A 27,761-nucleotide genomic window follows, 5' to 3' on the forward strand; every position below is an offset into this window, starting at 1 on the left:
TACATAAAATCAAACTCAAAACAAAATCCTATGCTTACCTGTACCAAACAGTAGTTCTTACCTAACTTCACACATAAACAAATGGATACCGAAACAAAAGAAAGGCCACCCACCCCTACAATACCAAAAGCTGTAAACTAACCCTGCATGTTAAAACTAGCAACTGTAAAACACAGATGACTGGTGGTTGAAGGCTGGCTAGGAGAAAGACATCTGTGGAACTGAAGACACAAAATGAATGATACAGAATGTTCATCTGGTTGAAGTGAGAGACGTACAGTACATCACAGCTGGATAGTCATCACATGACAGTGAAAGGAGATGCTATGCTAATAATAACAACATGGGTCTGACGTATGTACAGTAAAGTACATACAGTATAGACCCAAGAAAGGATCGCAATGTCCATTATCCAAACTTATAAGCATCAGCAAAATGGAGGGCCTTATACACAACTAAACTGATTCTGTCTGTCTTTACCTCCAATTTATCAGGAAATTGAGATGTAATGGACTGGATAAATGTAAGTACATAAATTGCCACACGTGAACCCAAGTTTCCCATGAACATGTTGATCTGAGGGGTTTCTATGTATTTATTTACTGGTTATTTTCAGGAACCTAGCAAGATGAGCGCAGAATATGATTAGGTCCTGCATTAAATATGGCTCTTATGTGAGAAACGAGCTAAAGTTGATATGCATGATACTATTGTTACCACCTAGAGGTAAAAATGCCTCCCCAGAATATTGTGTTTATAATATTTACTAACAGCTCACTAACAGCCTTCCAGGCCTGAAGACAGTCATTCTTTGCTTTAATTCTTTGGAAAGACTGCACGGGTCAACTGAAAGGAACACTGATGGGAGACCCACACGGTGCTACTCAACACTTTTAGGACACAGCTGCATGTAACCGCAAAGTCAGATTATAAACTACCATACGTGCCACGTGTCAAAAGCATGTTATTTACAGTCTTCATAGTCAGCTGATAGTTTCAAAATAATATTTTGAAAATATCATCTGACTATGAAGAATGTAAATATAGTTTCCATAACTTTTTATGGGATAGTAAAAAAAAAAGGGTTACAGTTGGATCGAAATCAATTAGATTGGCTTTCATTAAACCACGACACATTAGGCTATACTGTTGTTGCGTAACAAGGTGAACTGACAGTTGACAGTAGAGCCAGTTTAACTTGTAAAGTTAGCAAGTTGAGGCAAACACTTACTTACGGTAAGTGACTCCATACTCCATAGTTCTCACTGAGTCATGTGTCCTTAACTAAAATAAATAAATGACGTTTCAAGGGTTCTTCTGACCTATAATAAAATTCCTAGGGTGGGGTTCTCTTGTGAACACTTTCACTTCTCACGCTTTTGCACAGACCGAATGGACACTTTTTTTGATCGACTTTGCACTGGTAATTATTATTATTTTATTTTTTTACGAGATGCAGTGAGACACTTATGAAGCCCTGACTGAAATGGACACTTTATACATTTTTTTTACCCCAGTTTTACCGTTGCTCTGTAGGCCTATTGTTGATGCTTCATTTTGTTTTTCTTTTTGCCTTGTATTGCTGTACACAACTTTTTTCTTTTCCTTAATCTTAACCTGTAACTCTGTAGCCTTAATTGCTGTGCCGCCTCTGGGCGACTGAATTCCCCCCCGTGGGATAATAAAGGTATCTATTATCTACCTATCTATGTGTCACAGGTCTGTGACAGTAATAGGGCGGCCTATTTAAACTCTAAACTCATACTTTAATTCCGGCTGCTAACATTATGCCACCTTTGCTCTTGCTCAACCTGTTAGCTCCACTTCACTTTAGTCTTTTATCATGTTGGGTTTGGTAACTTCTGATTCATGTCTTTTGATTATTGCTGTATATGAATGAATGTTGTTTGTTTTTGTTTTCCTGTTTTGTTTGGTCACGTTCAGTCTTGTCTGTGTTTTGTTTTGTCCCATAAAAGTAAAAAAGAATCATGGTGATTATGTTAACAATGATGAATAACCCTCATTTCTTTGTACCGCCTATGTCTCACCAATAAATAAATAAAATGAATGAATGACTCTACCTGTTGAGTATTGTGTTCTGTAATAATGTATCTCGGCTACATTGAAAGTGAGGGGCTGCCCCTCAACTGTGCTCCGAGCTTAAATAAAGATTATGATGATGATGATGAACTGACCTTTGCTTATGATAAATTATCTACAAGCTGGAGCTTGCAGCTACTGTACGGTAGATCGCTGTCTTCGGCACTTAACACATGTATTTTTCACGCATTACACTGATGAGTCAGAGCCAGTGACCCCATAATTAACCAATGTATGTCACTATAGTCAAATATCTTTTTTTGTGTCTGAACTAGCAATGAGAATGTTGAATGCACTTAAATGTATCACATGAAAAGATGTCACAATACAAATCATACATACAGAATATACAGTATCTAATGCTCATTAATATGAGTGGAAAAAACAATTGGCAACCAAAGCATTTGCTATTTAAACTCAGATACAAACAGAGACACAGACAACACTTGGTTAGATACAGTATACCTATTGAGTTGGCAAACAATGTCACCTCGATGGCTTGGTTCAGGAGTTCAAAATTAGTGTTTTGCAGTTGTTCCTATATGCTCCTATAAGGACCCAGCTTAAGCAAGGTGCATTGCACAAGGAACTAGTTTTCATTTGCTAGCACTGAACGCCACAATATTCATAACAGTTGTGGGCCATATTGTTGTTCGTATACCAACCTCAGTTTGTCAGGGTGGTCACGTGCTATGATGTTATGAAATAGTTTGAACGAGATTATATGTAAAATAAATACATTGTACAACCTTTCAAAATACTATACTGTAGGACTATTACACACTGAGCAATACAATTGTTTTGGTTTTGACTCAAGACAGAGCTTGATGTCTCTTTAATTTAAAAATAGGATAACATGAATAAGTGTACATCATTGTCTTGGCCAGTGTTCCTCAACAGACAGGAAGGTAGCGTCTTACTGCTGGATCCCAGTAGCTCTACTTGAGGTGAAAGAAGCCAGATGATTTGGTTGGTGCAGCCATGAGCATGTTGGCTTGATTCTTGTGGGTTATGTGGATCTATGAAAAAATTAAAAACTATAAATGTCTAATGAAGGTGTTATGAAACAATCTCAGGACAAATTGTGTGAAAATAAAACTTAATTGGCATGAAGAATAAAAAGAATAAAAAGAAAGAAAAATGAATTAATATAATATATTTAACAACTTACAGTAAGTCCTATGACAAATAGCATTGAACAAATAGTGAAGCATACAAAAATAACGAAACATACTGTACAAGAAACAACAAAAATAGCCATTTTACAAAGATTGGCTATTCTAGTTATTTAGGCACATTTTTACTATTTTGGGCATGTCATTATATTATAATGACACGCCCAAAATAGGGATGCCAGGGTTAACAACCCCCTCTTTCAACGGTCAATAGTCACTTCTGCAGGATGAGTAGCTCAAGGTCAGTTGAAGTCTATAAATGGAAATAAGTCTAAGTGCCAGTCACAACATGTTTCTGTCCCAGCGCCTCTCTTTGATACTACAACTATAAGTGCCAAGTCATGCACACACTGGGACGCCTGCTCCAGCAGTTATAGCAACGGTAGCACCAGAGGTGCTGAGAGGCAGAGTTAGGAGGACACTCCCATAGGCTATCCTTGTAAACAAGAATGCTACGAATGGCACTAGGTGTCACATGGACGGAGCACATCAGAAATGTGGTCCTCTACGGGGACCTACCATGGGTCACAAAGTCAGAGAGAGAAGGATGAGGCTGGCAGAGAACCACTACGTCAGGCACCCGGAACTATAGAGGCAAGCAAACTGACACTAAGGGAGCCAACACAGGGCAAAGCCAGGAAAGGCAAGAAAAATTATACAGCGTGGACACTGGGCCAGTGTGGGCGGCGCAAGGCCAATGTGTCCTCAGGAGGGCATGTACTTTTTTTAAGGGCAGAAGGCCAAACTCAGGGGCCAAAGTCGGCAGGCATGGCTTTTATTGCCCCGATGAAATTCCTAGAACCCACTTTGAGAACCACTGCACTACTACGTGGTTCATGAGATTACTTGGATACAGGATAGGTGGGCCCTAGGGACATCTGGGCACCTCGATGTAAAATTGCCTATTTTGTCTAAAATGTAAAAAAATGTTCTTAAGTAATGTACAGTATACATGATGTGAACATAAACAGACTAATAGTATATCAATATCAGACTTAATGTTATCCTTCAACTTCTTGTTTATGCCCGAAAATTACTGGCTGTACAGGTTTTGTAGCAATTTGTAGCAATTGTAGAAATATTAGACCTTAATTGTCGAATGTTTAAGCATGTTCTAATCATGTATACTTTACTTAAGACCATTGTTCAAATATAAAATGTTTAACATTTTGGACAAAATAGACAATTTTACGAGGTGCCCAGATGTCCCTAGTGCCCACTGGCTGTTTTAGGCGTTAGAGATGCTACTCAAGGACACTTGAGAATGAATGGACCATTCATCTTAATGTAAGCTTGAGATGAAAGATCAAAGACCATACTGTACCATACACACCTCAGGTATAAAGTGGAATGGAAATATTGTTTTGATAATGCTGTGACAATATATGCATTTTACATGTGTTTATTATCAATAAAGACGTCATAGTCCCATCATTGCACATGTAATGCCCGGGATTCGAACCCAAGTCTCCCGCGTGAAAAGCCAACATCTTAACACTAGCCTAAAGGGGAATTCCCCTATAACCCGGGGGAGATATTAGGGTTTTAGCTCATCAGGCTGAGGCTGTGTGAGCCACCCTGTTACACACACACACACACACGATACATGAACCACGTGATGGCACCGTGGCAAGATTAACGAGTGTCAAAATGAATCTTAGTATTTCAAGTTCAACGGGTCCGCCTAGGCACAGGTACTGACCCTAGAGCTGGACCAGGTCCCTGGACCAGGTCCCTGGACATGCAGGTCCCTGGCTGACCAGTCACCCAGTGTCTACGCTGGCCCAGTGTCCACGCTGTATCATTTTTCTTGCCTTTCCTGGCTTTGCCCTGCGGGTTGGCTCCCTTAGTGTCAGTTTGCTTGCCTCTATAGTTCCGGGTGACTGACGTAGTGGTTCTCTGCCAGCCTCATCCTTCTCTCTCTGACTTTGCGACCCATGGTAGGTCCCCGTAGAGGACCACATTTCTGATGTGCTCCGTCCATGTGACACCTAGTGCCAGCTTAATGTGCAACATTGTTTTCTCACTCAACAGTAAACAAACCAGCACACAGTATAAGTGTATAAAGGTTATCTGCACATTTCTAAAGTAAAAATATAAGACCTTTTTAATACCAAATTGGCCAAATTGTCAAATATTAGGCCTACGTAAGAAAGAGGCAAACATTGTGAAAATAGACGATCTGCAAGCTCACAACACCTGCTTGTAGTAGAGCTTGCTATTTTCACAATATTTATCTGTGGAACCGAGTTAAGAAATGCCTACAATTCCAAGTGCCTCAGGGTGGGGGGTCCCCGGTTCAAATATGATTATTTTGGGGGGTCGTGGCCTGAAAAGTTTGAGAACCACTGCTGCACCATACTGTACACCCACCTCAAGTATAAACACCAGTTCAGTTTGGCATAATAAAAGATTCATAAACAGCATTCTGACCGGAGACGTAGCGATTTATACTGATTGGATGGCGTTAATAACGGTTCTTGTACTTGGACTGTTAACATTGGTTGTCACACAGAACGATTCTGATTGGACGGGCTTGCTAAACGTGCTTTGTCACTAAAATAACTCTTACCGTGCAGGCGGGTTGCATCCAGGGTTCCCCGTCAATCTGCATGGGCAGCGCTTTGTGTGTCCTACACATGGAGACAAGCAGAGAGTCAACCCTACCATTTAACATTGTGTGTGTGTGTGTGTGTGTGTGTGTGTGTGTGTGTGTGTGTGTGTGTGTGTGTGTGTGTGTGTGTGTGTGTGTGTGTGTGTGTGTGTGTGTGTGTGTGTGTGTGTGTACTTGTATTGCCATACTTATGAGGGCCAAATGTCCGAACGAGTATAGTCGAATTTGAGAAATGGACATTGTAAGGACAATTTTTAGGTTACAATTAGTAGCAGATTCAGGTTGAAGTTAGGGTTAAGTATCAGATGTTACAGGTTTATAAGGGGTTAGGGTTAGACTAGAGGTATGCCTGATTTAAACTTAGTCGCGGGTCACCTTAGGGTTAGGGATAAAAATGGCAAAGAAGTGTGTGTGTGTGTGTGTGTGTGTGTGTGTGTGTGTGTGTGTGTGTGTGTGTGTGTGTGTGTGTGTGTGGGTGTTTCCTGAACCTGATGGTAATCTGAGAGGTCTGTGCCAGTCTGCGTCCTGCACTCTTCAGTCCGGTGTATATCTGACCCATCTCTATGGCCGATTCCAGCCCCACCACCTCCAGACGCTTGTCGCTTATATCTGGAGAAACAGAACAAATGTGTGCAACAAGGGTTTGAAACAATGACGCAAATACAACAGATATTTGCTGTTTAAAGGGAAATTTCACCTATTTTTAACCTATATCCCATTATTACGATGTGTGGAGACCCTATCATCTGTACCAGCCCTACACCAGCCCTACAACAGCTCTACACTAGTTCCCCACAGCCTAGGGAGGCCAGGGCCAAGCTCATGCTTCCTTCAATGCATGAGAGCCAACTGACCTTCATGTCACCTGACAGGGGGGAGTTTCCCCGGTAGGACGTAGCGTGTGGAAGGAACACGTTATTCCAACCAGTTCCCTTCTCCTCCATCAGGCGCCCTGGCTGTCATGGGGGAGGCGGTATAGCGACCAGGATTACTGCATGTTTTTGTGAGGGTATTAACTACCCTAGGAGACACGGGGAGAACATGCAAATTCCACACAGAGTAAGCCCTTTCGCCAACCCCACCTAGGGTATGGGCACTGATGACGCGGAGGAGAAGCGCCCACAGCGTCCCCACAATCGAACCCAGGACCTTCTAGCTGTGAGGCGACAGCACTACCGACTGCGCCACCGTGGCCCCCATATTTGAACTTTTAAGGTTTTTTTTTTATTTGTGAATTAATGCCCTACTTAGTCATACAACAGTGTCACACAAAAGTAGTAAAATATAGCCGATCTACAAACTCACAATGTGTTGTGATTAGGGCTGTGAATCATCTGCTATCTCACGATTCGATTCCGATTCTTGGGGTCACGATTCCAAAAACAAATATTAGCTACATTGGATTTATTGGAACACACAGGTTCTTATTTAATTTTTTTCCTAGAAAGTAATGGTTTCGGGGCCTGGGCTGCTGGCGTAGCGGTCCAGGCACCTATAGGCTCAGAGTAGCCTGACAACGTGTCGTGGGTTCGAGTCCTTGAGTCTTTGTTGCATGTCTCTCCCCATTTCCTGTCAGCCTACTGACCTGTCCATAAAGGCATAAAAGCCCAAAAATAAATCTTAAAAAATAAATAAATAACGGTTTCGGACATACAAGGTTTCCACCCGTCAGCGACGATGTACAGTATATCTCGTGTAGTAGTGTGAGGAAAAATGCCCCATGACTTCTGTGTATTTCCCATGAAAAAATGCGGAAGCTCCTACAGTAAACCCATGACGTCAATTAATTTCCCATCATCGGGTGTACACTTCCACATTTCACTGAATCCCACTTTTAGAACCACTGCAGTATAAGTGGTGGTTCCAACGTAGAACACACAATACGTGAACAACGTGATGACATACTGGCATGATTAACGAGTGTCAAAAATTACTACAGTATGTCTTTCCAGGTTCAACGGGTCTGTTTGGCACCGTCAGGAGAGTTCTAAGCAGTTCTAACTGCCCTGGCAGTGGTACTGGTGCTAGAGCTGGACCAGTCAGCTCCAGTTAGAATATGGGTTATATATGCAGATTAAATTCCCCACTGAGATGACTAAAGTGTAACTTAATATTAGTAATAATAATTCTTTCAGACAGTCAAATCATGGGATTACTCAACTGTTCTGTTTAGGGGGGTTATAGGTGCTAGCACTCCAGGACACTTGAGAATGATCACCACACATAAGAATAATGGGATTTAGGTAGAGCAGCTTGATTAATGTACTAATGTTACACAGTCATTGTATATTATGCTGTATTGTATATAACTTGTAGATTCTCAGTCCCACAGAAGGTGCACATTCTGCTGTGACATGGAATCTAATATACCTGTGTTTATCTGTTTATCAGATGCTGTAAAGGGGAAGCTGCCTTGAAGCCTGAGGAGCTGATTAATGCTACATGGGGAGCAGCTTGGGTGGATTTTGAATGCACGGGGTTGGTTGATTGTAGCCATGGGTGGGGTCTGTTAGACTATATAAGGGAGAGCTGCTCAGTAGAGTGTGGGCTGCCATGGGGAGAGGTTGATACCGTACCTCTCTGTTATTTATGTTCTGTTGAGTTTTGAGTTGTTTATTTCTTTTGTTATTTCCTATTGTTGTCCACGCCTGGAATAAATTATATTATTTTACCTGCAAGCCTGCCTCCTGGTCGATCTATGACATTTAAATGGTTTTCCACTGACTAAAATGCCTATACACAATCCCACTTGGTCACAATCCCACTTGGTAACATTAGGTTTAAAAAAAAAATCTGCTAAACTTCCCTTTAACGTTTTCAAAACGGCTTGACACCAAAATGTCAAAAACAGCAAGGGAGGAGGGCTGTGGCATCGAGTAATGAGAGTAACCGAAGGGAGAAAGAAGGGAAAACAAAGCACTAAGAACAAACAATATTTTATAATGGGTTATATAGTTCATACATTACATGTACTGTAATTTGAAAAAAGAAAATATTTCAACCCTATACACCAGTGGTTCTCAACCAGTGGTCCGGGGACCACCAGTGGTCCTTGAGGGGGTTCCAGCTGGTCCCCAGCTAAATGAGGGAGAGTTGGTAACCAAATGGACCCTTACAGATCTTTAACTATTGAGAGCGTAAAATGAAACCAAATGGACCCTTACGGGTCCATTTGGTTTCATTTTACGCTCTCAAGAGTTAAATTATTGTTAAACATCTGCATTACTTAATTTAAGAATTGTTATTTTGATCAACGTTTGGCTATTATCTCTCCTATGGTACCAACAATACAGCATGGAATTGTGGACAAAATCGTATCCAAGTCTTGGGTCTGAGAGTCTAAATCTTATCAAATGGCTGAATAAAGTGGCTCAAATGCTGAATAAATAATGGACTTTCATATGAAAAGGGTTGAAAACCACTGCTATACACAGTATACAGCATTCATTAGGAAGTAAATCAAAAAGACGTTTCATGTTTGTGTCGAAAACACAGTCAGCAGCAAATGCTTTATCATGTTTGAGATAAAGTCTCACATCGAAATGGAACAGGAAACCACTCTTCTGCTGATATATAGTAACGTAATTTTCCTTCTTCGTAAAAGGTTTGAGCCCTTGTCCCCTGGATTTGGACTTTTTTTGTTGTTCTTTTTTATTTTTTTTACATAATAATATTTACAAAGTGGGGTCCCCCAGGTCCATTTGGTTCCATTTGTACTCCCTCAGAGTTACAGTATTGGGGTCTGTGGTCTAATGCATACTTAACTCTATGAAATGAAAAAGTTTGAGATTCACTGATTTTAGAATGATTCTCAGCTACAGTACACATGTATATACGATGGAGAATGAACTCACTAGACATTATGTAATGATTAAAGCAAAAAATAAAATGGCTCACCTTGTGAGGTCGTCTTAAGAAGCTCAGGGTCAGTTGTAACCTCAGAAGACGTTTCCTCTGACACACTTGACCTGTCTGGCTTCTTTGCTTCACCCCAGAGGTTGGAGCCACCGTGCATGCTGGGTATGTTGAGGACAGCTATGGCCTCCAGAGACACAGCACTCAGGTCTACAGGTTTACCACAGCACTGGGGGGGTCAAAATATATACGCATACTGTATTAGTAGACTGAGTAACAAAACTCTACAAGATCTGAATTCTTGTGAAGGTAGATTTTTATTAAATTAAACATATTATATATATATATATATATATATTAGGGGTGTCACGATACTTGATACGTATCTGAAATGAATCAAAATTGACGTTCAATACAGCGTATCAAAATTACAAGCTGTATCGCGATTCTCGCGTTATTTCATTATGTTACTCCCGTGCATGCGCACGTCCGGGTACACGGAATGCTTGCGCATTCCTCGCAAGCATGCTTCCGACGGGGAAAAATGGAGCCGACAGACGAGTTGACGAGAGAGAAACCGCTGGTGGTATTGCATTGTAGCGTCCAGTCTGCAATTGTGACACCCTTAATATATATATGATATATTATACACTGTATTTATGTATATATATATAGAATCTGCGAGTCTACATGGTTCACCTCAATGGTGAGACACTCCTTCAGCTTCTTGCAAGAGGAGGAGATGGTCTCAGAAGTGGCAAACTCAAAATACCAAAGTTTGTTCTTCATTCTAAAATAAATAAGAAATAAGAAACAAGAAACAAGAAACAAGAAACAAGAAATAAGAAATAAGAAATAATCCATTGGACAGATTGTAGACTTGTCGTGGGTTCAGTAAGAAGTGGAACTTCCTTAGCACTCTGTTAGACACACAGACAGCAAATGTTACCGATGAAGTATTGGCCGGCAACTATCCATTATTTTCTTAGTGTTTATTCTATCGATTACTTTTTGATTAATTGTATAATCGAGGAGTGTGTTTTTTCAAAATATATTTTATACTTTATATTTTTAATAACGGTGTTGTGCAAAAATACAGAGAATAGCAGATCTACGAGCCCGCAGCGCGTTGCGACGTGTTGTGAGCTTGTAGACCGGCTATTTTCACTATTTAAAAGATTTTTTTCTTCGCCTATAATCACATGCCCAAAATAGGAATCAATTATTAATAGATTATTGTATTAAATCGATTAGATTAGTTAGATTAGTTAGAAATAAGAAATAAGAAATAAGAAACAAGAAAAAAGAAATAAGAAAAACAGACTAAAAGTTTAGTTTTTATTGCATTTTATTGCTAGACATATCTGTCAGCATTGTTCGTGAAAGAGTTGTCGTAACCAACCATAGTAAGTAAGTAAGCGAGCCTTGCCGAACCATGAGGCCCGCAGGAGCCTCCTGTTTCTATAGCGTGAGGCAGCTTGACGTACACGTACACCTCCTGGACATGACGCTAGTATGTCGCAGGGGCTTATCCCCAATCCAACCCGTGATGCCGAGTGCCAAGCACTGAAGCAAGGAGGCATTGGGTCCCATTTCTTTGTAGTCTTTGGTATGACCCGGCCGGAGATTAAACTCCGACCTCCCAATCTCAGGGCGGACACTCTAACCACAAGGCCACTGAGCTTTGAAATCACTCTCACCTGTTATTGAACCTCTGGGGGTGTTTCTCTCTCATAGAGTGAAAGCGGTGGGCAATCAAAGCATCCTGTCAAAGGGCACATTAACATGCATTAACCAGATGACATTTGCACAACATAAGCAGTTAGTTTCAAGTAAAGGGTTAGATTAGATGTTTCTAGTCTTTTTAATATTTATTAGTATCATTATTATCATATGTACAGACTCACCACTCCGATAGAGAAGTAGTTGTTGATGATCTCATTGGGCACTTGGTCTCCTTTCTCCTCAGGGTCCAGTGGTATCACCTGGATGCTCCAGCGGTCCATAGGCACCAACTCACTGGATTCAACCTCCTTCAGGATCTCCCTCAAGTCTGAGCCCTCATATCCTACACAACAGGACAGGGATACACAAGAACACAGAGGGGGGGATGCCAATTGGAAAGGAGAGAAAAATGGAACAAAAGAAAAAAATGAGAAAATTCATTCAAACAATAATATAAGAAAATTCATTTCATTCTATTCATATAATTATTGTGACCAATTAACCACTTTCAACCTGGCTTCCCAGGGCATGTCCTTATTGTCAAATTCTTTCACACATTTTTATGACAAAAATAGCAGATCTACAATCTCACAGGCATCATGACGCAACGCACTGGAGGCTTATCTGAGCTTGCGGATGTGTATCTATTCGATGAGACAGTGTGGTATGTATGACATGACGCTCAACAACTTTTTGCCAAAGCATAAAATGAGCCCAGTGGTGTCAAGTAACTAAGTACATTTACAAGCTCACAATGCGTCGCGATGCGACGCGCTATGAGCTTGTAGATCTGCTATTTTCAACTGATTTTATACATTTTGAAGACATGACATTTCTGCATAATGAGTACTTTTGTTTTTTTGTTTGTTGTAGTATTGATACTTTTACTTAAGTAAAATAAAAGTGAGTGCTTCTTCCACCAACTGAATGTGCCTTTACCTCCTCCCCAGCGCAGACAGCGGGCCAGGTCATTCCCTGTGCCCAGAGGAAGCACCGCCACTGGAGGACGCACACCCAGTTCTGCTTTGTCTGAAACGTGGTGTAATAATACATGGGAAATACATTAAAGGGATAGTTCACACAAAAAAATACTTTTTTCGATCGATTAGTCACCCCACGGAGACTTGAATTCATGGATATTTTATTTGTTTTTGTCGCATTCCTAAGCCAATAATTTGATGACCAGCGGACCGGTAGGCAGCGGTTCCGGTAGGCGACACAAAGGAGACTCGTTGTGTCTCATACCGGAACCGCTGCCGGTCATCAAATTATTGGTTTAGGAATGCGACAAAAACAACAAAATATCCATGAATTCAAGTCTCCATGGGGTGACTAATCGATAGAAAAACAGTCATTTTGGGGGTGAACTATCCCTTTAAATAAATCTTTCAGATGAAATAAGAGTTTGCACGCTGATCTCAGTAGTATTTTTCATGCAATACTGTAAGCAGGAGCATACTGTTACCTATGGCATCCAGAATCCAACCAACAGTGCCATCGCCTCCACACACCAAGATTCTGTATTCATGTAGGTTGCGAAAAAAGTGCAGTCTGGAATAACAAGTATACATTAATACGTTTTAGCGTGGGTGAAGCTAAATTCAACTCTATATTTACTTAAACTAGCAGTTAAATAAGAAGTAAAATAAATGAATAAATGAAATACCCTGGTGCAGGACCTCCATTGGACAGATTGTAGACTTGTCGTGGGTTCAGTAAGAAGTGGAACTTCCTTAGCACTCTGTTAGACACACAGACAGCAAATGTTACCGATGAAGTATTGGCCGGCAACTATCCATTATTTTCTTAGTGTTTATTCTATCGATTACTTTTTGATTAATTGTATAATCGAGGAGTGTGTTTTTTCAAAATATATTTTATACTTTATATTTTTAATAACGGTGTTGTGCAAAAATACAGAGAATAGCAGATCTACGAGCCCGCAGCGCGTTGCGACGTGTTGTGAGTTTGTAGACCGGCTATTTTCACTATTTAAAAGATTTTTTTCTTCGCCTATAATCACATGCCCAAAATAGGAATCAATTATTAATAGATTATTGTATTAAATCGATTAGATTAGTTAGATGAGCAATTAACCGTTTACACCCCTGCCCTGCACTAAAGTGTAGCCCACTTCTGCAAAAAAAAAAAAACATACAACGTAATCTTTAAAAGCAGACATGGAAATATCATATCTCAATATTCCTGATATTATCTACACTACGGCAACGCTGAAACCCCCCGCCCCACACACACACACACACACACACACACACACACACACTTTGAGTGGCAGGTACACCCACGCATTCACTCAAGAGACTTGCTCACATCATGAACTTGCATGCACCTAACAGCACGTGTTGTCATCATATACACACCTCATACTAAGAGACGGCAATGGGAACAAGCTGTCGGCTTTTTTTTGCATTATACTGTTGATTATGGTGGGTCAGACGATGTCTGTTACAAATGAGACATGTTATTTTACTTAATGATCAATAAAGACGTCAATCAATCAATCAATCAATCAATCAATCAATTACCTCTGACCCTGGTTTCCTCCACTCTTTGGGTTTACAAACACCAGCAGCGGATGTGTGTCTGGCACTGGAACAATCTGAAGAGAAATATACGGTTGGTTGGTTGAATGAATGAAATGTCATTCGTTCAAGTTCAAATTGCGGTATTTGATGGAGGCATATTTTACAGTTTACATTACTGTAACAGCTGAAAAAAAAAACATCCTCAGTATTTTCACTCAATATGTATTATTCATGTTGCATATCTGTATGAAACAATTATAAATGTCATGTCTTATTAAATATAGAAAATATAAATTTGATTTTGAAGAACAAAATTCTTTTGAATGGGCTACGTTATTGACCAATGTTCAATAATTGTATAGCAAAAACAATCCATAACAACTTTTCCATGAGCGTAACCATCCCCCCCTAGTCAAGTGAGTTGCAGACATTGATACATTTGCATGAAGGACATGCAAGGTCAATAATTTGAATGAGCTGGTTTCCTTCAAAAGATATGACCAAACCGTTTTGTCCCATTTGTACACCCTCAGAGACACGCACGCACACGCACACGCGCACGCGCACACACACACACACACACACACACACACACACACACACACACACACGATCACCCCATCCACATGAAGGTGTCTGGCTGTGTACATTCAAACAATCAACGATTTAGAAGAAAAAAATACTGCATAAAGTAGGGAAATATTGCATTCTGTTCCAGAGAGGGTTGCCAACCGTCTCTTAAATAGGGAATTGTTGCTTATTTGGAAACTAAAAAACCTTCTAGACTTAGTAACCTGGACCTCTGTACTTGGATCCCTTTATTCTGTCTACACCAAGTCTCTTTGTGTCTGTCTCATTTCTCTCCAAAAGCCCTTGAATATGATGGAATATGATTAAGGATTACTGTGATTATGGTAAGCTCACATTTCATATCACACACACCATACAGTAAGAACTCCTGTAACTTATTAAAGAAATTCAAAAGAAAATATAAAACCGATACCGATATTCTATTACATTTTTATGCTAATATCGGCCGATAATATCGGGAGGCCGATAATATCGGACATCCATAATATGAAGTTGTGGGATAGTGTCTGTCTCCATGGCAGAGAGAGAGAGAGAGAGAGAGAGAGAGAGAGAGAGAGAGAGAGAGAGAGAGAGAGAGACCACCACAAACCTGCAGAATGTGTCCATCAGGGGTGACATCCAACAGGCTTGTATCCTCTGGTGAACCTGGCTCACTGTTCTCCTGGATTTAACACACAGTGAAACAAGAGGCACACAGCTTGTGACTCGCAGATAAAAGCACCGCAATGCCTTCAATCAGTGTGACATCATTTGACAGCGGAGAAAGGCTTTTGGTTTGGTTTACCTTTGAGACGGCATATATAGCCCATGGAGGGAGTATGTGATCTCTCAGTAAGCCACAGTCACACGATGATAAACCAGAGGAAATGCAGTCATTGTGACGCTATAGGAGAGAGACAAAGTTAATAGACTTAGTATGTATGTATGTATTAGAAAGAAAAACCAGTGCGCTTCCTCTGGATGCCTTCTTAGTTTAGGCAGTGAGTGCTCAGCTATATATACAACTCAAATAAAAAAACGATTAAAAAAAAACAAATCAATAACATGAGAAACTGAGCCACTGTCTTGCAGTATTTATTTTGGAGTGCCGCTTTTTCCACTTAGGTGGTTTTTGATATGTATGTATGTATGTATATGGGGGGGGGGATAACACATTTACATTACATTCATACTCCACAGTCCATCACTCACTCACCCACCCACCCACCCACCCACCCACCCACCCACTCACTCACTCACTCACTCACTCACTCACTCACTCGCCCGCCCGCCCACCCACCCACTCACTCAGCCACTCAGCCCACCCACCCACTCACTCAGCCACTCAGCCACCTATGTACCTACCAACCAACCAAACCAGCCACCCACTCACTCACTCATTCACTCACTCAGCCACTCACCCACCCATCCACTCGCTCGCTCACTCACTCGCCCACCCACCCACTCACTCAGCCACTCAGCCACCTATGTACCTACCAACCAACCCACCCACCCACTCACTCACTCACTCACCCACCCACCCACCCACCCACTCACCCACCCACCCACTCACTCACACACCCACCCACTCACTCACTCACTCACACATGCAAGTATAAACAAACCCCATCCTCACCATCTGATGGCACCATACACAATGCTTCCCTGCTAAAACCTTGATCTTCTTGTTGCACACATTACACTTGTTGGCGTTGCAATCAGCATGCATCCAGCCATGAAATGGTGCCTGTGACGCATGGAGACACAGAAACAGAGAAACAGAGAAACAGATGAATAGGCTTAGCCAGAAGGACATGATAGAGATCTAAACTGCATGAACACAAACATGAGAAAGCAACAGTATCTTCTGATCATATTTTAGCTTTGCATCATCATTCCTCCAAAACTTGATATTTCTTTGTTAAAATAATTGTTAAATAGCTATATATTCCAATAGCAATCATTGCTATATGTTTGTTCAGTAACAGGGGTCTCTCTGGCTTTTAGTAAACAGAATTATTATTTTTTTGGTCAGAATACCAATTTCATCCAATTTGATTGATTCAATACTTTGCAAATAGGGTTGTCCGATATTGGCTTTTTTACCGATAACCGATATACCGATATTGTCCAACTCTTAATTACCGATACCGATATCAACCGATACCGATATATGCGGGGATTATTGTGATTAGGGTAAGCTCAAATTTCATATCACACACACCATATACAGTAAGAACTCCTGTAACTTATTTATAAAGCAAAAAAAAAAAAAAAAAAAAAAATGTGTTGCCATGATGGCATGTTTCTATTGTGGTCCAATCAGGAGAGAGAACTCATAAAGGATACAGGATAAATAAGTGAAAATGAAAGTGACAATATTGGAACTGGGACACTAAAGTTGAAGCTGATAAATGATCTTTGTGGGGTTTTCTCTCCTGATTGGATAAAATTGGTATCCCGACCGAAAAAATAATAATTCTGTTTACTAAAGAACTGGAGAGACCGTGTTACTGGTCCAAACGGTCTATAACAACGATTATTATCACAATATATAGCTTTAACCTAACAAAAAAAACATGCTCACACACACACAGTTACTTAATTAACATGCCCAATTTCTGTGCGTTGCCTTCTGCTCACTCATAGCTTTCGAAGCCAAACCAACCACCACCGTGATTTTAATACAATCTCTAGATTACAATCTGGGATGCTGGGAAGTGTTGATTTCATCGACTAAAACTATGACGAAAAATGCTCGTCGACTACCTTTTTTCACTAATGAAAACTAAATAAAAACTAAGTTATGATGACAAAAAATAAGACCAAATATATTGACAATTTCGTCAACAAATAAAAACTAGACTATAACAGGGACTAACAGGGACGAGTGGAGTTGAGATCCAGTAGAACTAAGACAAGTCATTTTATGTTTGGTTGCGCTCGGGTGCTGCGCTCTGAAAATAGCAGATCTACAAGCTCAGAACTCGTCGCAGCACAACGCGTTGTGAGCTTGTAGATCGGCTATTTTCAGCATGCGAATAAGTGTAAAATCAGGCATTACGACGCCATCACCGCCCGCCAAAATACATTTTAGTCGGCTAAATCAACTGTAGATTTAGTCGACTAAAATCTTATGGTATTTAGTCAACTAAAACATTTCATATAACTAAAGTATGACTAAAACTCAGTTGAATTTTATTCAAAAGACTATGACTAAAACTAAATCAACATTTGCTGTCAAAATCAACACTGATGCTGGGATTACATTACATTTTGACTTTTGGTCTAACGAACAGTAGAGTGCAGCCCTGACCTCTCCATAGTAGATGCGTACTGTACTAAAACAATTCCTCAGGCAGCTAAAGCGACTACACAACCCCCAAAACCCAAAATTGAGGACATTAATGGACTGTGTATACCCTTTACCCTCCTCTGCCATTTCAATCCCCAAGATTTACGCACTAAAATTCTCAGTGTTCATTTATCTCTGAGAGGGTACCGATGTAACCAAAGGGTCCGTTTCGTTATTCTCAGAGTTATAGATGGATAAATGAACACTTTTGCGATTTGTATTTATACACAGTATAGGCGAGGTACTGAGTGGTCAGTAAGGGTAATAACCTGCACTTAAAAACGCTGATGGATTACTCTGGATTCAGGCTAATGCTCTCTAATGCACCCTGGTGCACATGTGTGGACTGTGTACTTTGTGTCATAATTGTGAGTGTTTGGACAGAACTGACATGAATAAAATAAAATAAAAATCAGAATGCAAATATACTTGTGCTATCTCTATTGTTCATTGTAATATAAAGGAAAATATGCATTAGAAAAATGTACAACTACAATTTAGCCATTTAGCAGACGCTCTTTATCCAGAGCGACCTTCCAGTGAGCAAGGTTAACACATACATCAACATGAGCTATCCCAGAATGTACAGTGACAGATTGTTCATCTTACCCCAATCTCCTTTTTGGATTTGACGAAGGTTCGAGCACATGGTTCAGGGTTCTTGTTGGCACACTGGCTATGGACAGTATACTTACAGCCTGTACAGAATGAACAATGATATATGTATGTATTGTAGCAGCAATTTCACATTTAACACACATTTACAGTAACACAAGAAAGGTGTGTGCGTGTGCATGTGCGTGTGCGTGTGTGTGTGTGTGTGTGTGCGTGTGTGTGTGTGTGTCTGAGTGTGTTAAAAAAATCCTACAAGCCTACTGGTAAATCAAACTTTTATTTAATAAAAAAAACGCTTTCGGGCTGTATCGTAGTAATGGCATTACCCTTTGCTTGCTGCTCAAAGATTAAATCTCTGTTTATGCTCAACTTGCTGTGCCTTGAGACGGCTATGTGTGTGTGTGTGTGTGTGTGTGTGTGTGTGTGTGTGTGTGTGTGTGTGTGTGTGTGTGTGTGTGTGTGTGTGTGTGTGTGTGTGTGTGTGTGTGTGTGCGTGCGTGCGTGCCTGTCAGTCTGTCTGTCTGTCTGTCTGTCTGTCTGTCTGTCTGTCTGTCTGTCTGTCTGTCTGTCAGTCAGTCAGCCTTTTTTCATGGTTTGTGAAGTAATAGCAGACAACAGCTATGATATTAGTTGACAATCAATGCAGACTGGGGGCATGTACAGTACTGTGTAGCCTACTGTATATACAGAGATGTTCTGGGCACTGTTGACCATGGAGTACATGGTCGCCCCCTAGTGGCAGTCAGATGATCTTACAAGTACAGCAGAGGCCCTGCTTCCCCAGCCCCAGCAGCATGTTCTGACAAACGTCACAATAGGTGGGCTTATTGAAATGCTTCATCCTCCAAATGTGCAGCCCGTCCCTCTCTGTCATCTGTGTGGGGGGGAAGGGGGGAGACATCAGAATGTCATCAAAGGAAAGCAGTAATAACGCGTTAACAGTGGTGGAAAGTAACTTTAAGTACTTTTACTCAGGTACTGTACTTAAGTACACATTTTTCTTTTTTTCTTTTACTTTAATGGAGTATTTCCAAGTTTTACTTCTACTCCATTACATCACAGAGGCGAACATTGTACTTTTTACTCCACTACAATTATTTGAAAACTATTTGATAACATTCATAACATTCTTTGTTGATTTTGATGATTATTATAAAACATAGATTAACTTCTTCAGCCCTATATATACCTCGGCTATTGGAAATTCTACAATCTACAAGCTCACAACGCGTCGATTTGCGATGCGTTGTGAGCTTGTACATCGTCTATTTTCAAAGTATTTTTATACATTTATTTGAAAACTTGTGAAATGGGACATTCCGCGTAATGAGTACCTTTACTTTTGATACTTTGATTATAATGTTGATGCCTATACTTTTGTACTTTTACTCAAGTACATTTTGAATGCCGGACTTTTACTTAATAACTACATTGTGGGTATTGATACTTGTACTTAAGTAAATAATGTGAGTACTTCTTCCACCACTGCACGTTAATGTGCATGTACGTAGGCCTACGTAATTATGCACTTGTTTCTCTGACCTTGAGTCCGAGCAGCACGAGTAGAGGAACGTTGTTCATCCCTCCCTTCAGCCATTCCTCCAGGGTAACGGTCCCGCTGCTATCCACGTCCATCTTTATCATCATGTCCTTTAGCACCTGTCCAATAGAAACAAAAACAAATCATTAATTATGCAATTATAACAGCGACTTTCACTCCCTTTTTGTGACCTTTTTTAGGTACTTCATACATGCACATTAAAATCCTCAATGTTAATGTATCCATTTGTAAGATAGATGGTGTGCATTTGTACACTTTCAGGGTTAAATTAACATTCTATATATGTTCCTCATGCTCTTTGGGGCGTTCTAAATGAGCACATTTTCTGCATTTTTTTAATGATACATAATGTTGAGGAATCAAAACCAACACATTTTACATTTTGCACCTAAATAACTCCTCAGTAACATATTTAAAACCTAATTTCAGGTACACACTTCATGCCCGTATCACACAAACTAAAAATGTAGGCTTACTTCATGCCCGTATCGCACAACAATATAGGCATAAGAAATAACAATGGCATAACTATGTAAAAACAAGGCGTAAAAAAGGCTGTTCGTACTGGTCTGAGTTCAGTGACATCCCAGCCCAGATAGTCTGCAGCATGCATCATCTGGTTGATAATGCGATCCACCTCCTGATCAAGACAAAGAAAAGTAACATTAGTGTTTACATTCATAGAGCATTCCACATAAAAGTTCATTTCCTAGTTAAGGTCATACACTATTACTCTTACTACTATGGCCATTCACTTCCCCAACCAGTTTTTCCTGCCGGTCTGGGGAATCGAACCGGAAACCTTCCGGTAACAAGCCCTCAACCGTTGTCCCCATGTTGCTATATCAGTGATTCTGTCTCTGCGTTCATGGATTACTTTCTTTTAGAAAACGTTGTGTCAAATTTTGTGTCAAATGACTGATTTTGTCCAGAATTCATAAGCAGTACATTGTACTGTGATCATCATTATATCATGATAATAAGGCCTATATTGCAACATAGAATAATTCTGCTCCATCCTGTACATTGTCCCTGACAACTTAGGAAAAGTAGGCATTACTTGAGTATCTGAAATAAAACTGCAACATTAATGCATACATGTACATACACCAGTCTGACACATAGTACAGATTCATAAATGTATTATTAGGCCAACGGCCATCACTTACAGTGCTGTCAAGGTGTCCGTTGCCATCTTTGTCATAAAGCTTGAAAGTAACTGAAATCACAAAATAATCATCATGTCCGTGGTACAGCCATTTTCTCATTACGTTCTCAGTCTCAAGTTCTCCGATCATCAAGACATCATTCAATTAGGGTTGGGATCCGGAACCCGGAGGAACCGGACCCAACATTGAGGAACCGGAATCGGTTCCATCACATTTTGGAACCCTTTCCGGAACCGGTTTTATCACACTGTCAGAGCTGGTTATGTGGACTTCATCACGTCTGCTATACAATTACAATACCGGTGGTTCTCAAACGTTTGAATTTCAAGGACCACCATAACCTGAGAGTACCTGAGTGTACAAATGGAACCAAATGGACCCTCACAGGTCCATTTGGTTCCATTTGTACACTCTCAGGTACTCTCTGAGGTATTCTCAACCCTACATTCAACACAGTACCACTCAGTTAACCACATATACTTCGTCATATAACGAATAGCAAAAAATAGCCCCAATGCATCGTGATGTGACACTGGTTTTGAAATAATTCTTCACAGGGCTTCAATAAGGGCTCATGTGGTCAAGAATGTATAAAATAACCCAATCATAGAACAGACATTTTGCAGAATTGGTACGTAGATACATTTGATAGATAAGACTTACATTCTAGCTTGTCTCGAGGCTGGCCTTCCTCCAGTACAGAGAAGTAACAGCTCACATCACGGAGAACAATCCCACCTGAAAGAATCAAACATGACAGTTGCTGGTACGTTTTTTTTTTTTTTTACCAAACTGGCTATACAGTATATTACTGTTTGCAGGATTGTGAAATTGGTACAGTTTAGGTAAAGTTTAAAATAGTTTTTCAATAGCAAAAGAACCTGGACTTGCCAACTGGTACACCTTTAGCCAGAGTGGCAGCACTGGCAGGGCCCTCCTGCTCTACGCTCTGGAAGTAGCGGTACAGACGCTGGCAGAAGTCAGCGGGGAAGTCAGCCACCTCTAGGTAGGTCTTCAGGAAGAGACAGAACCCCTCTGCGTCCATGCGCTGTTGTTGGGACCAACAGGAACGGGAAAAAGACAGAAAATAATGTAAAAGCAGAAAAATAGGGAGATATTTGCAACATAGGCTACTTTGTCCAAAATAAAAGTAAACAATAAAGAAATCTCAGACTGTGGTCATCCTGTGACGTCAGTCACCTATGGTATACACATTATGACTCTACATTTGGGCAAAGTTTCAGCCCTATCCGAGCCCCATTCACTTCCATTATGAAATTACAGTTAAATATTGAATATATATATATATATAAAACCTGTGAAAAATATATATATAAATGTGGCGCTGATCTGTGCAGTGGTTGGGAGATTAGCTCCGGACACACAACAGACCCTCGCTCTTATAGATGGATAGCCTTCTACAGAGCCACGGCATAAACACACACACACACACACACACACACACACACACACACACACACACACACACACACACACACACACACACACACACACACACACACACACACACACACACACACACACACACACACACACACACACACACACACACACACACACACACACACACACCTCCTTGACTACAGTATACTGTACCTCTCCAAATCTATGCTGTGTCAGCTGGCCGCCGGTGTTAAACTCCTTCATCACATCTTTCACTCTCAGGCTGCTATCTATACAGGAACAACATTCAATGTGTTATTACATTAAATGAGCAGAATGACGACTCAATGTTGCAATTGAGCCCAACAATTAAGCCAGACAAAGTGGCTGATCCCACTGCATGGCTTATGCTGTTGGTGTTGATAAGGTAGGGCTCGGTAATTAACCAAAAATATATAGAAACTGTATTTAACACCAATAAACTGACTTAATCTAGCTCATGTAGGTTAATCGAATAATCAAGAATTTTATTTTATTTTTTCTTGTTTCTTAAATCTCTTCTGACATGAACACACATGAACACATTGGTGAAGAAAGCTATTGGTGAGCAAATATTTTGAAGATGGCTAAAAAACTTATTTCTATATTATATAATATTTCTAAGACAAAGGCCATTGTACTTGGATCTAGACACATGTTGGGCAAGAATACTATATCCAATATTGCCATGTAATCTGGTCGCCAGTTACAAAATCTGATTTGAAAAAAGTACAGGTTGCTCAGAATAAAGCGGCTCGTCTGGCACTAGGATGTTCATACAGGACAAGTATAAGCTATATGCCTGAACATCTGGCATGACTAATGGTTGAACAGATATTATCTGTGAGTCTTCTAATGCTACTGCGGAACATTATGAGCACCAATAAGCCGTCTAGCTTGGCTAAACAGTTACAGTACACATGACTGACAACTGAATATGGGTACAACACGAGAGGAGCAGCTTCTGGTAACTTAAGAACAAAAACAGCCCCAAAAACAAATTTTCTAAAACTCACTGGTATATAAAAACTGCTCAAAAAAAGTTCGGAAACTTAACTTCGGTCAATTATATCTCCCCTTTGATAATACCAATTGGTATTGTGTTTTATATCATTTTTATCGTTGATTAGTCACCTTTACAACGAGGTACAGCTTGTAAGGATCGTGCATTCTTGGAATGAGCAACACAGCTAAACGTGTGGGTAGCGCCTCCAAAAAAATTGCCAAAATCACCCAATATGCTTCTGTTGGTAATCGCTCTTGTTTTGAGCAACCTGCCAGCACACACCTGCTGAGAGGTGTGTGCCAGTAGTCACAGGTGTGTGACTGCCTCACAGGTGAGTGACTGGCACCTGAACATGGGTTCTGCAACTTTGTTGAGTTTATGTATGCTCCAAGCAGCAACACTGCCCCCATGGAAAGATGCCACGTTTGTCCCTTCAGGATAAGGCCCGTGCAATAGGGCAAGTGAAGCTGGTGTTCCGTTACGCAGATTACGCATTATTTGATGTCAGCCCTGTTGTCAGCCCTGGTACCATTAGCAGGCAGGTGTGTGACTGGCACCTGAGCATGGACCCTGCAACGTTGACATCTGTCTTTGGTACCGTTGTGCAAATCTTGCCTGTAAATCTATGGTTCCTCAGTGAAGCAAGGGGTCTTGGGATGTTGTCTTCCTTGTTGACTTCACCTGTCTCACAGAACTTGGTCCTAAGTTTGGAAATGGTACCAGGGCTAACACCAAATAATGCTGTCACTCTGCATAACGGAACACCAGCTTCACTTGCCCTATTGCACGGGCCTTATCCTGAAGGGACAAACGTGGCATCTTTCCATGGGGGCAGTGTTGCTGCTTGGAGTACAAACTCAACAAAGTTGCAGAACCCATGTTCAGGTGCCAGTCACTCACCTGTGAGGCAGTCACACACCTGTGACTACTGGCACACACCTCTCAGCAGTGTGTGCTGACAGGTTGCTCAAAACAAGAGTGATTACCAACAGAAGCATATTGGGTGATTTTGGCACATTTTTTGGAGGCGCTACCCACACGTTTAGCTGTGTTGCTCAATCCACAAATGCACGATCCTTACAAGCTGTACCTCGTTGTAAAGGTGACTAATCAACGATAAAAATGATATAAAACACAATACCAATTGGTATTATTAAAGGGGAGATATAATTGACCGAAGTTAAGTTTCCGAACTTTTTTTGAGCAGTTTATATGTCAATAGAACTTTGGAATGCTCTGCCCAAATACATCTTATCCATAATAACAACATTTCTTTGAAAAAACACATCAAGAGATACCTTGCAAGTAACTTGTCAAGTATGTAACAGTTATTTATGTATTTGTTTAATTTGACTGGACTGTTGGATTTGATTTTAAAATGTTGATTTATCTTTTTGTATTCCTTTTTATTGTTTATTTTATTTTTTTATTTTACTATTATTTGTACATCTTTTTTTTTTGTATTTTTAGTTGTACATTTGTATTGTATTTGCTTTGTTCAGGACCCCAGGGAGACTAGAGGCTCATTCATGTGACTCTGATAGGGATCCTTTAATAAACATAAACATAAAACATACTAGTAATAATAGAAGCAAAAGTTTGAAATAATCGTGATATTGATTTGAAGCCATATCACCCAGCCCGACGATAAGGTGACACTTACATTCCATGTACTGCTGAAGCTGGATAAAATCCACAGGAGTAAGAGAGCCATCCGTGTCCCCAGACGATGTCATGGTGGTGACCGGCGATCTCTCTCAGCCAGAAGAGAAGGCAAAGATGTGACGCTAAAGCAAATGTGAGAAAAGTGTTAAAATAAGACAAAGACCAATAACAGGTTGCTTAACAACCTTGATGACCCCCGTGATAATAACTGACTGTGACATCAAGTAAACAGGTCTGTCTCCATTCCCAGAGAGTTGCACAATACACACCTCTTAATATAGGCTACCTACATTTCCACATGTGGCTTCAGTTGTTTCACAAAGTTGTGTTCTAAGTTCAAGCGCTCCCTCTTGTCTGGACTCTTATCCTAGTGGAGGGTGTGGACTAGCCTGGTAAAGCCCCTCCCTCTGGAAATCAGGGGCTTTACCAGGCTAGGTGTGGCCTTCTGCCCCTCAAAAAAGTACATGCCCTGAGGCCACAGTGGCATTAATACCCTGTCCACACTAACCACTTCCTCCTCTTTGTCAACACAGTTGTTAATCACCACAGTGTCTTTTGTTCAGATTCTGAATTCTTAACAACTTAAAGGGCAAGAACACTTTGGTAGAGGTTTGGGTTGTGTAGTTACCTTGCCATGATGTAACTCCAAAGGTGGACAAGAAATCAAAAACAATTGCTCCAGTGATTAGAAATTAATAATTCAAAATATGCTCCTCATTGACTTACATTGTACACTGAAACAGCTCTCAAAGTCACTCTTTGAGCACATAAACGGACGCAAACTAAGTTCTTGTCCACCTTTGTACAGTGGTGGAAAGTAACTAAGTACATTTACTTAAGTACTTTATTTTGAGGTATTTGTACTTTACTTGAGCATTTCCCATTTTCAGTACTTCGCGACGCCTTGTGAGCTTGTAGATCTGCTATTTTCAAATATTTTAGTACTTTTACTTTTGGTACTTTAAGTACTTTTTAATGCCAATACTTTTGTACTTTTACTCAAGTAAATTTTTAATTCTGGACTTTTACTTGTAACGGAGTATTTCTATATTGCAGTATTGGTACTTTGGTACTTGGAGCTTGTCGATCGGCTATTTTCAGCGAAAGTTTTCCCCACAATAACAGGAAACAGAAAATACCTTAGTATAGACCAATTATTTGTTTACTAACATTGAGCCTGGACGCACAGGTGATTGTTTCACGCAATCAATTCCCAACCTGTTTCGGGGTGCACTGGTTTCAGCACACCCCAACCCCCTCTTGTGTGTGTTGGCTAGTGAGACGCGTCCTAACGAGACCTGATATAATGGGTTTCGTTGCGCGCATACTGGCTGCGTGCAGCCAGTGTGACGTCGTCTGTTAAGGGGTCTATAGAGCCCTGAGGGACTCCGGTCAACCATACATAGGGTTTAAGTGGTTAACTCCCCCTTTTACTCACCATGCACCATGTTCATACAACAGTGTGAGCTTTTGGCTCAGATGTTTCTAGAAATATTGGTAATTTTACCTGTAAATTATTTGGTGAAATAATCAGCTTTTCTATGTATTTCACTGATAGTCAGATAATTATTCTATCATGTATAATTATAATAATTATTATTATTATTATTAAATTAAATTAAATTTAGACAATTCAATTCTTTTAAAATATTTCAGTGGATTTAATCGTTATTTGATGGCCTTTCTGCCTTGGCACTCAGCCTTTGATTTGTCCACTCAAAGATGTACAACACCAAAGGCCAAGGTGTGTCCTTTCCCCTAAAATGAAGCTGGGAGCTCCTGCCTCCTGCTAAACAGACTAGGCTACTAAAATATGTTGTTTTACTTTTGTGCAGACATTGGCAAATTAAATTAAACCAAAAGGTAACAAACTTAGTTTTTGACAAGCCCATTTCAATATCGCACCTGTTTAATCCATCTTATTATAACACAGCAGATGAATTTAAAAAAAATCAACAATTAAAGCCTGCCTTATATTAAAACATTTATTTTAATCTGGCATCCATCAGACAGGATTATGCTGCTATATAGTAGTTGCAAACCCATGGTACAGTTGTGTGTCTAACTGAACAAGCAAGATTGTTCAATTCACGTGGATCCATTTACAATCATAGAGATATGGTTACAATCGACAGGTAGACACTAGACAGACAGACAATCAACATCAAAAGGCAGGGAGAAAACTGTGAGTCCATGAATCTCGCGTGAATATGAGCTGAATTGAAAACACCTTACCTTGAGTAGGGACCGCTCAGTTAGATTGAAGCAGAGGTGATCTGATCTCAAAGTGCGAGGGCATCAATTAGACATGTTGCCGTCTTGTCGCCAGCTAGTAGGCCTACCGCCTACTGTGAGTGTGAAC

General features: G+C 40.4%; 1 protein-coding gene across 4 annotated transcripts; it reads right to left on the reverse strand.

Annotated features, from left to right (window-relative positions):
• Window positions 1-2: 2 nt before the first annotated feature.
• dgkab (diacylglycerol kinase, alpha b) lies at window positions 3-27,761 on the reverse strand. Of its 4 annotated transcripts, XR_014601180.1 has the most exons (25): window positions 27,635-27,761; window positions 25,398-25,521; window positions 22,903-22,979; window positions 22,177-22,333; window positions 21,949-22,023; window positions 21,286-21,335; window positions 20,682-20,756; window positions 20,098-20,214; window positions 19,312-19,429; window positions 18,550-18,638; window positions 16,222-16,332; window positions 15,391-15,489; window positions 15,196-15,267; window positions 14,016-14,089; window positions 13,136-13,210; window positions 12,935-13,020; window positions 12,409-12,498; window positions 11,652-11,812; window positions 11,445-11,509; window positions 10,444-10,534; window positions 9,787-9,973; window positions 6,378-6,498; window positions 5,848-5,908; window positions 2,881-3,119; window positions 4-2,849 (listed from the first exon to the last, which is right to left on the reverse strand). XR_014601180.1 is itself a non-coding variant. In XM_084062805.1 (24 exons), exons 2-24 carry the CDS (start codon window positions 25,468-25,470, stop codon window positions 3,039-3,041), a joined length of 2,205 nt encoding a protein of 734 aa, XP_083918931.1. In that variant the 5' UTR covers window positions 25,471-25,521; window positions 27,635-27,761; the 3' UTR covers window positions 3-3,038. The 4 variants fall into 4 exon arrangements, 3 of the variants coding, with proteins under 3 accessions (XP_083918931.1, XP_083918933.1, XP_083918932.1); XM_084062805.1 differs by having other exon boundaries at window positions 3-3,119; XM_084062807.1 differs by lacking the exon at window positions 27,635-27,761 and adding an exon at window positions 25,669-25,723 and having other exon boundaries at window positions 3-3,119.

The sequence above is a fragment of the Gymnoscopelus microlampas genome (genome assembly GCF_963454915.1).
Source record: "Gymnoscopelus microlampas genome assembly, chromosome: 7".
Lineage (NCBI taxonomy): Eukaryota > Metazoa > Chordata > Actinopteri > Myctophiformes > Myctophidae > Gymnoscopelus > Gymnoscopelus microlampas.

What these genes read in the sequence shown, in the direction of transcription:
- dgkab (XM_084062805.1), bottom strand. Translation starts at nt 25,470, where the DNA reads ATGACATCGTCTGGGGACACGGATGGCTCTCTTACTCCTGTGGATTTT. An exon ending in AATGGAGGTCCTGCACCAGG is followed by an intron (nt 13,021 to 13,135) that starts GTATTTCATTTA and finishes TTGTTATTCCAG; the next exon opens with ACTGCACTTTTTTCGCAACC. An exon ending in TTGGATTCTGGATGCCATAG is followed by an intron (nt 12,499 to 12,934) that starts GTAACAGTATGC and finishes ACCACGTTTCAG; the next exon opens with ACAAAGCAGAACTGGGTGTG.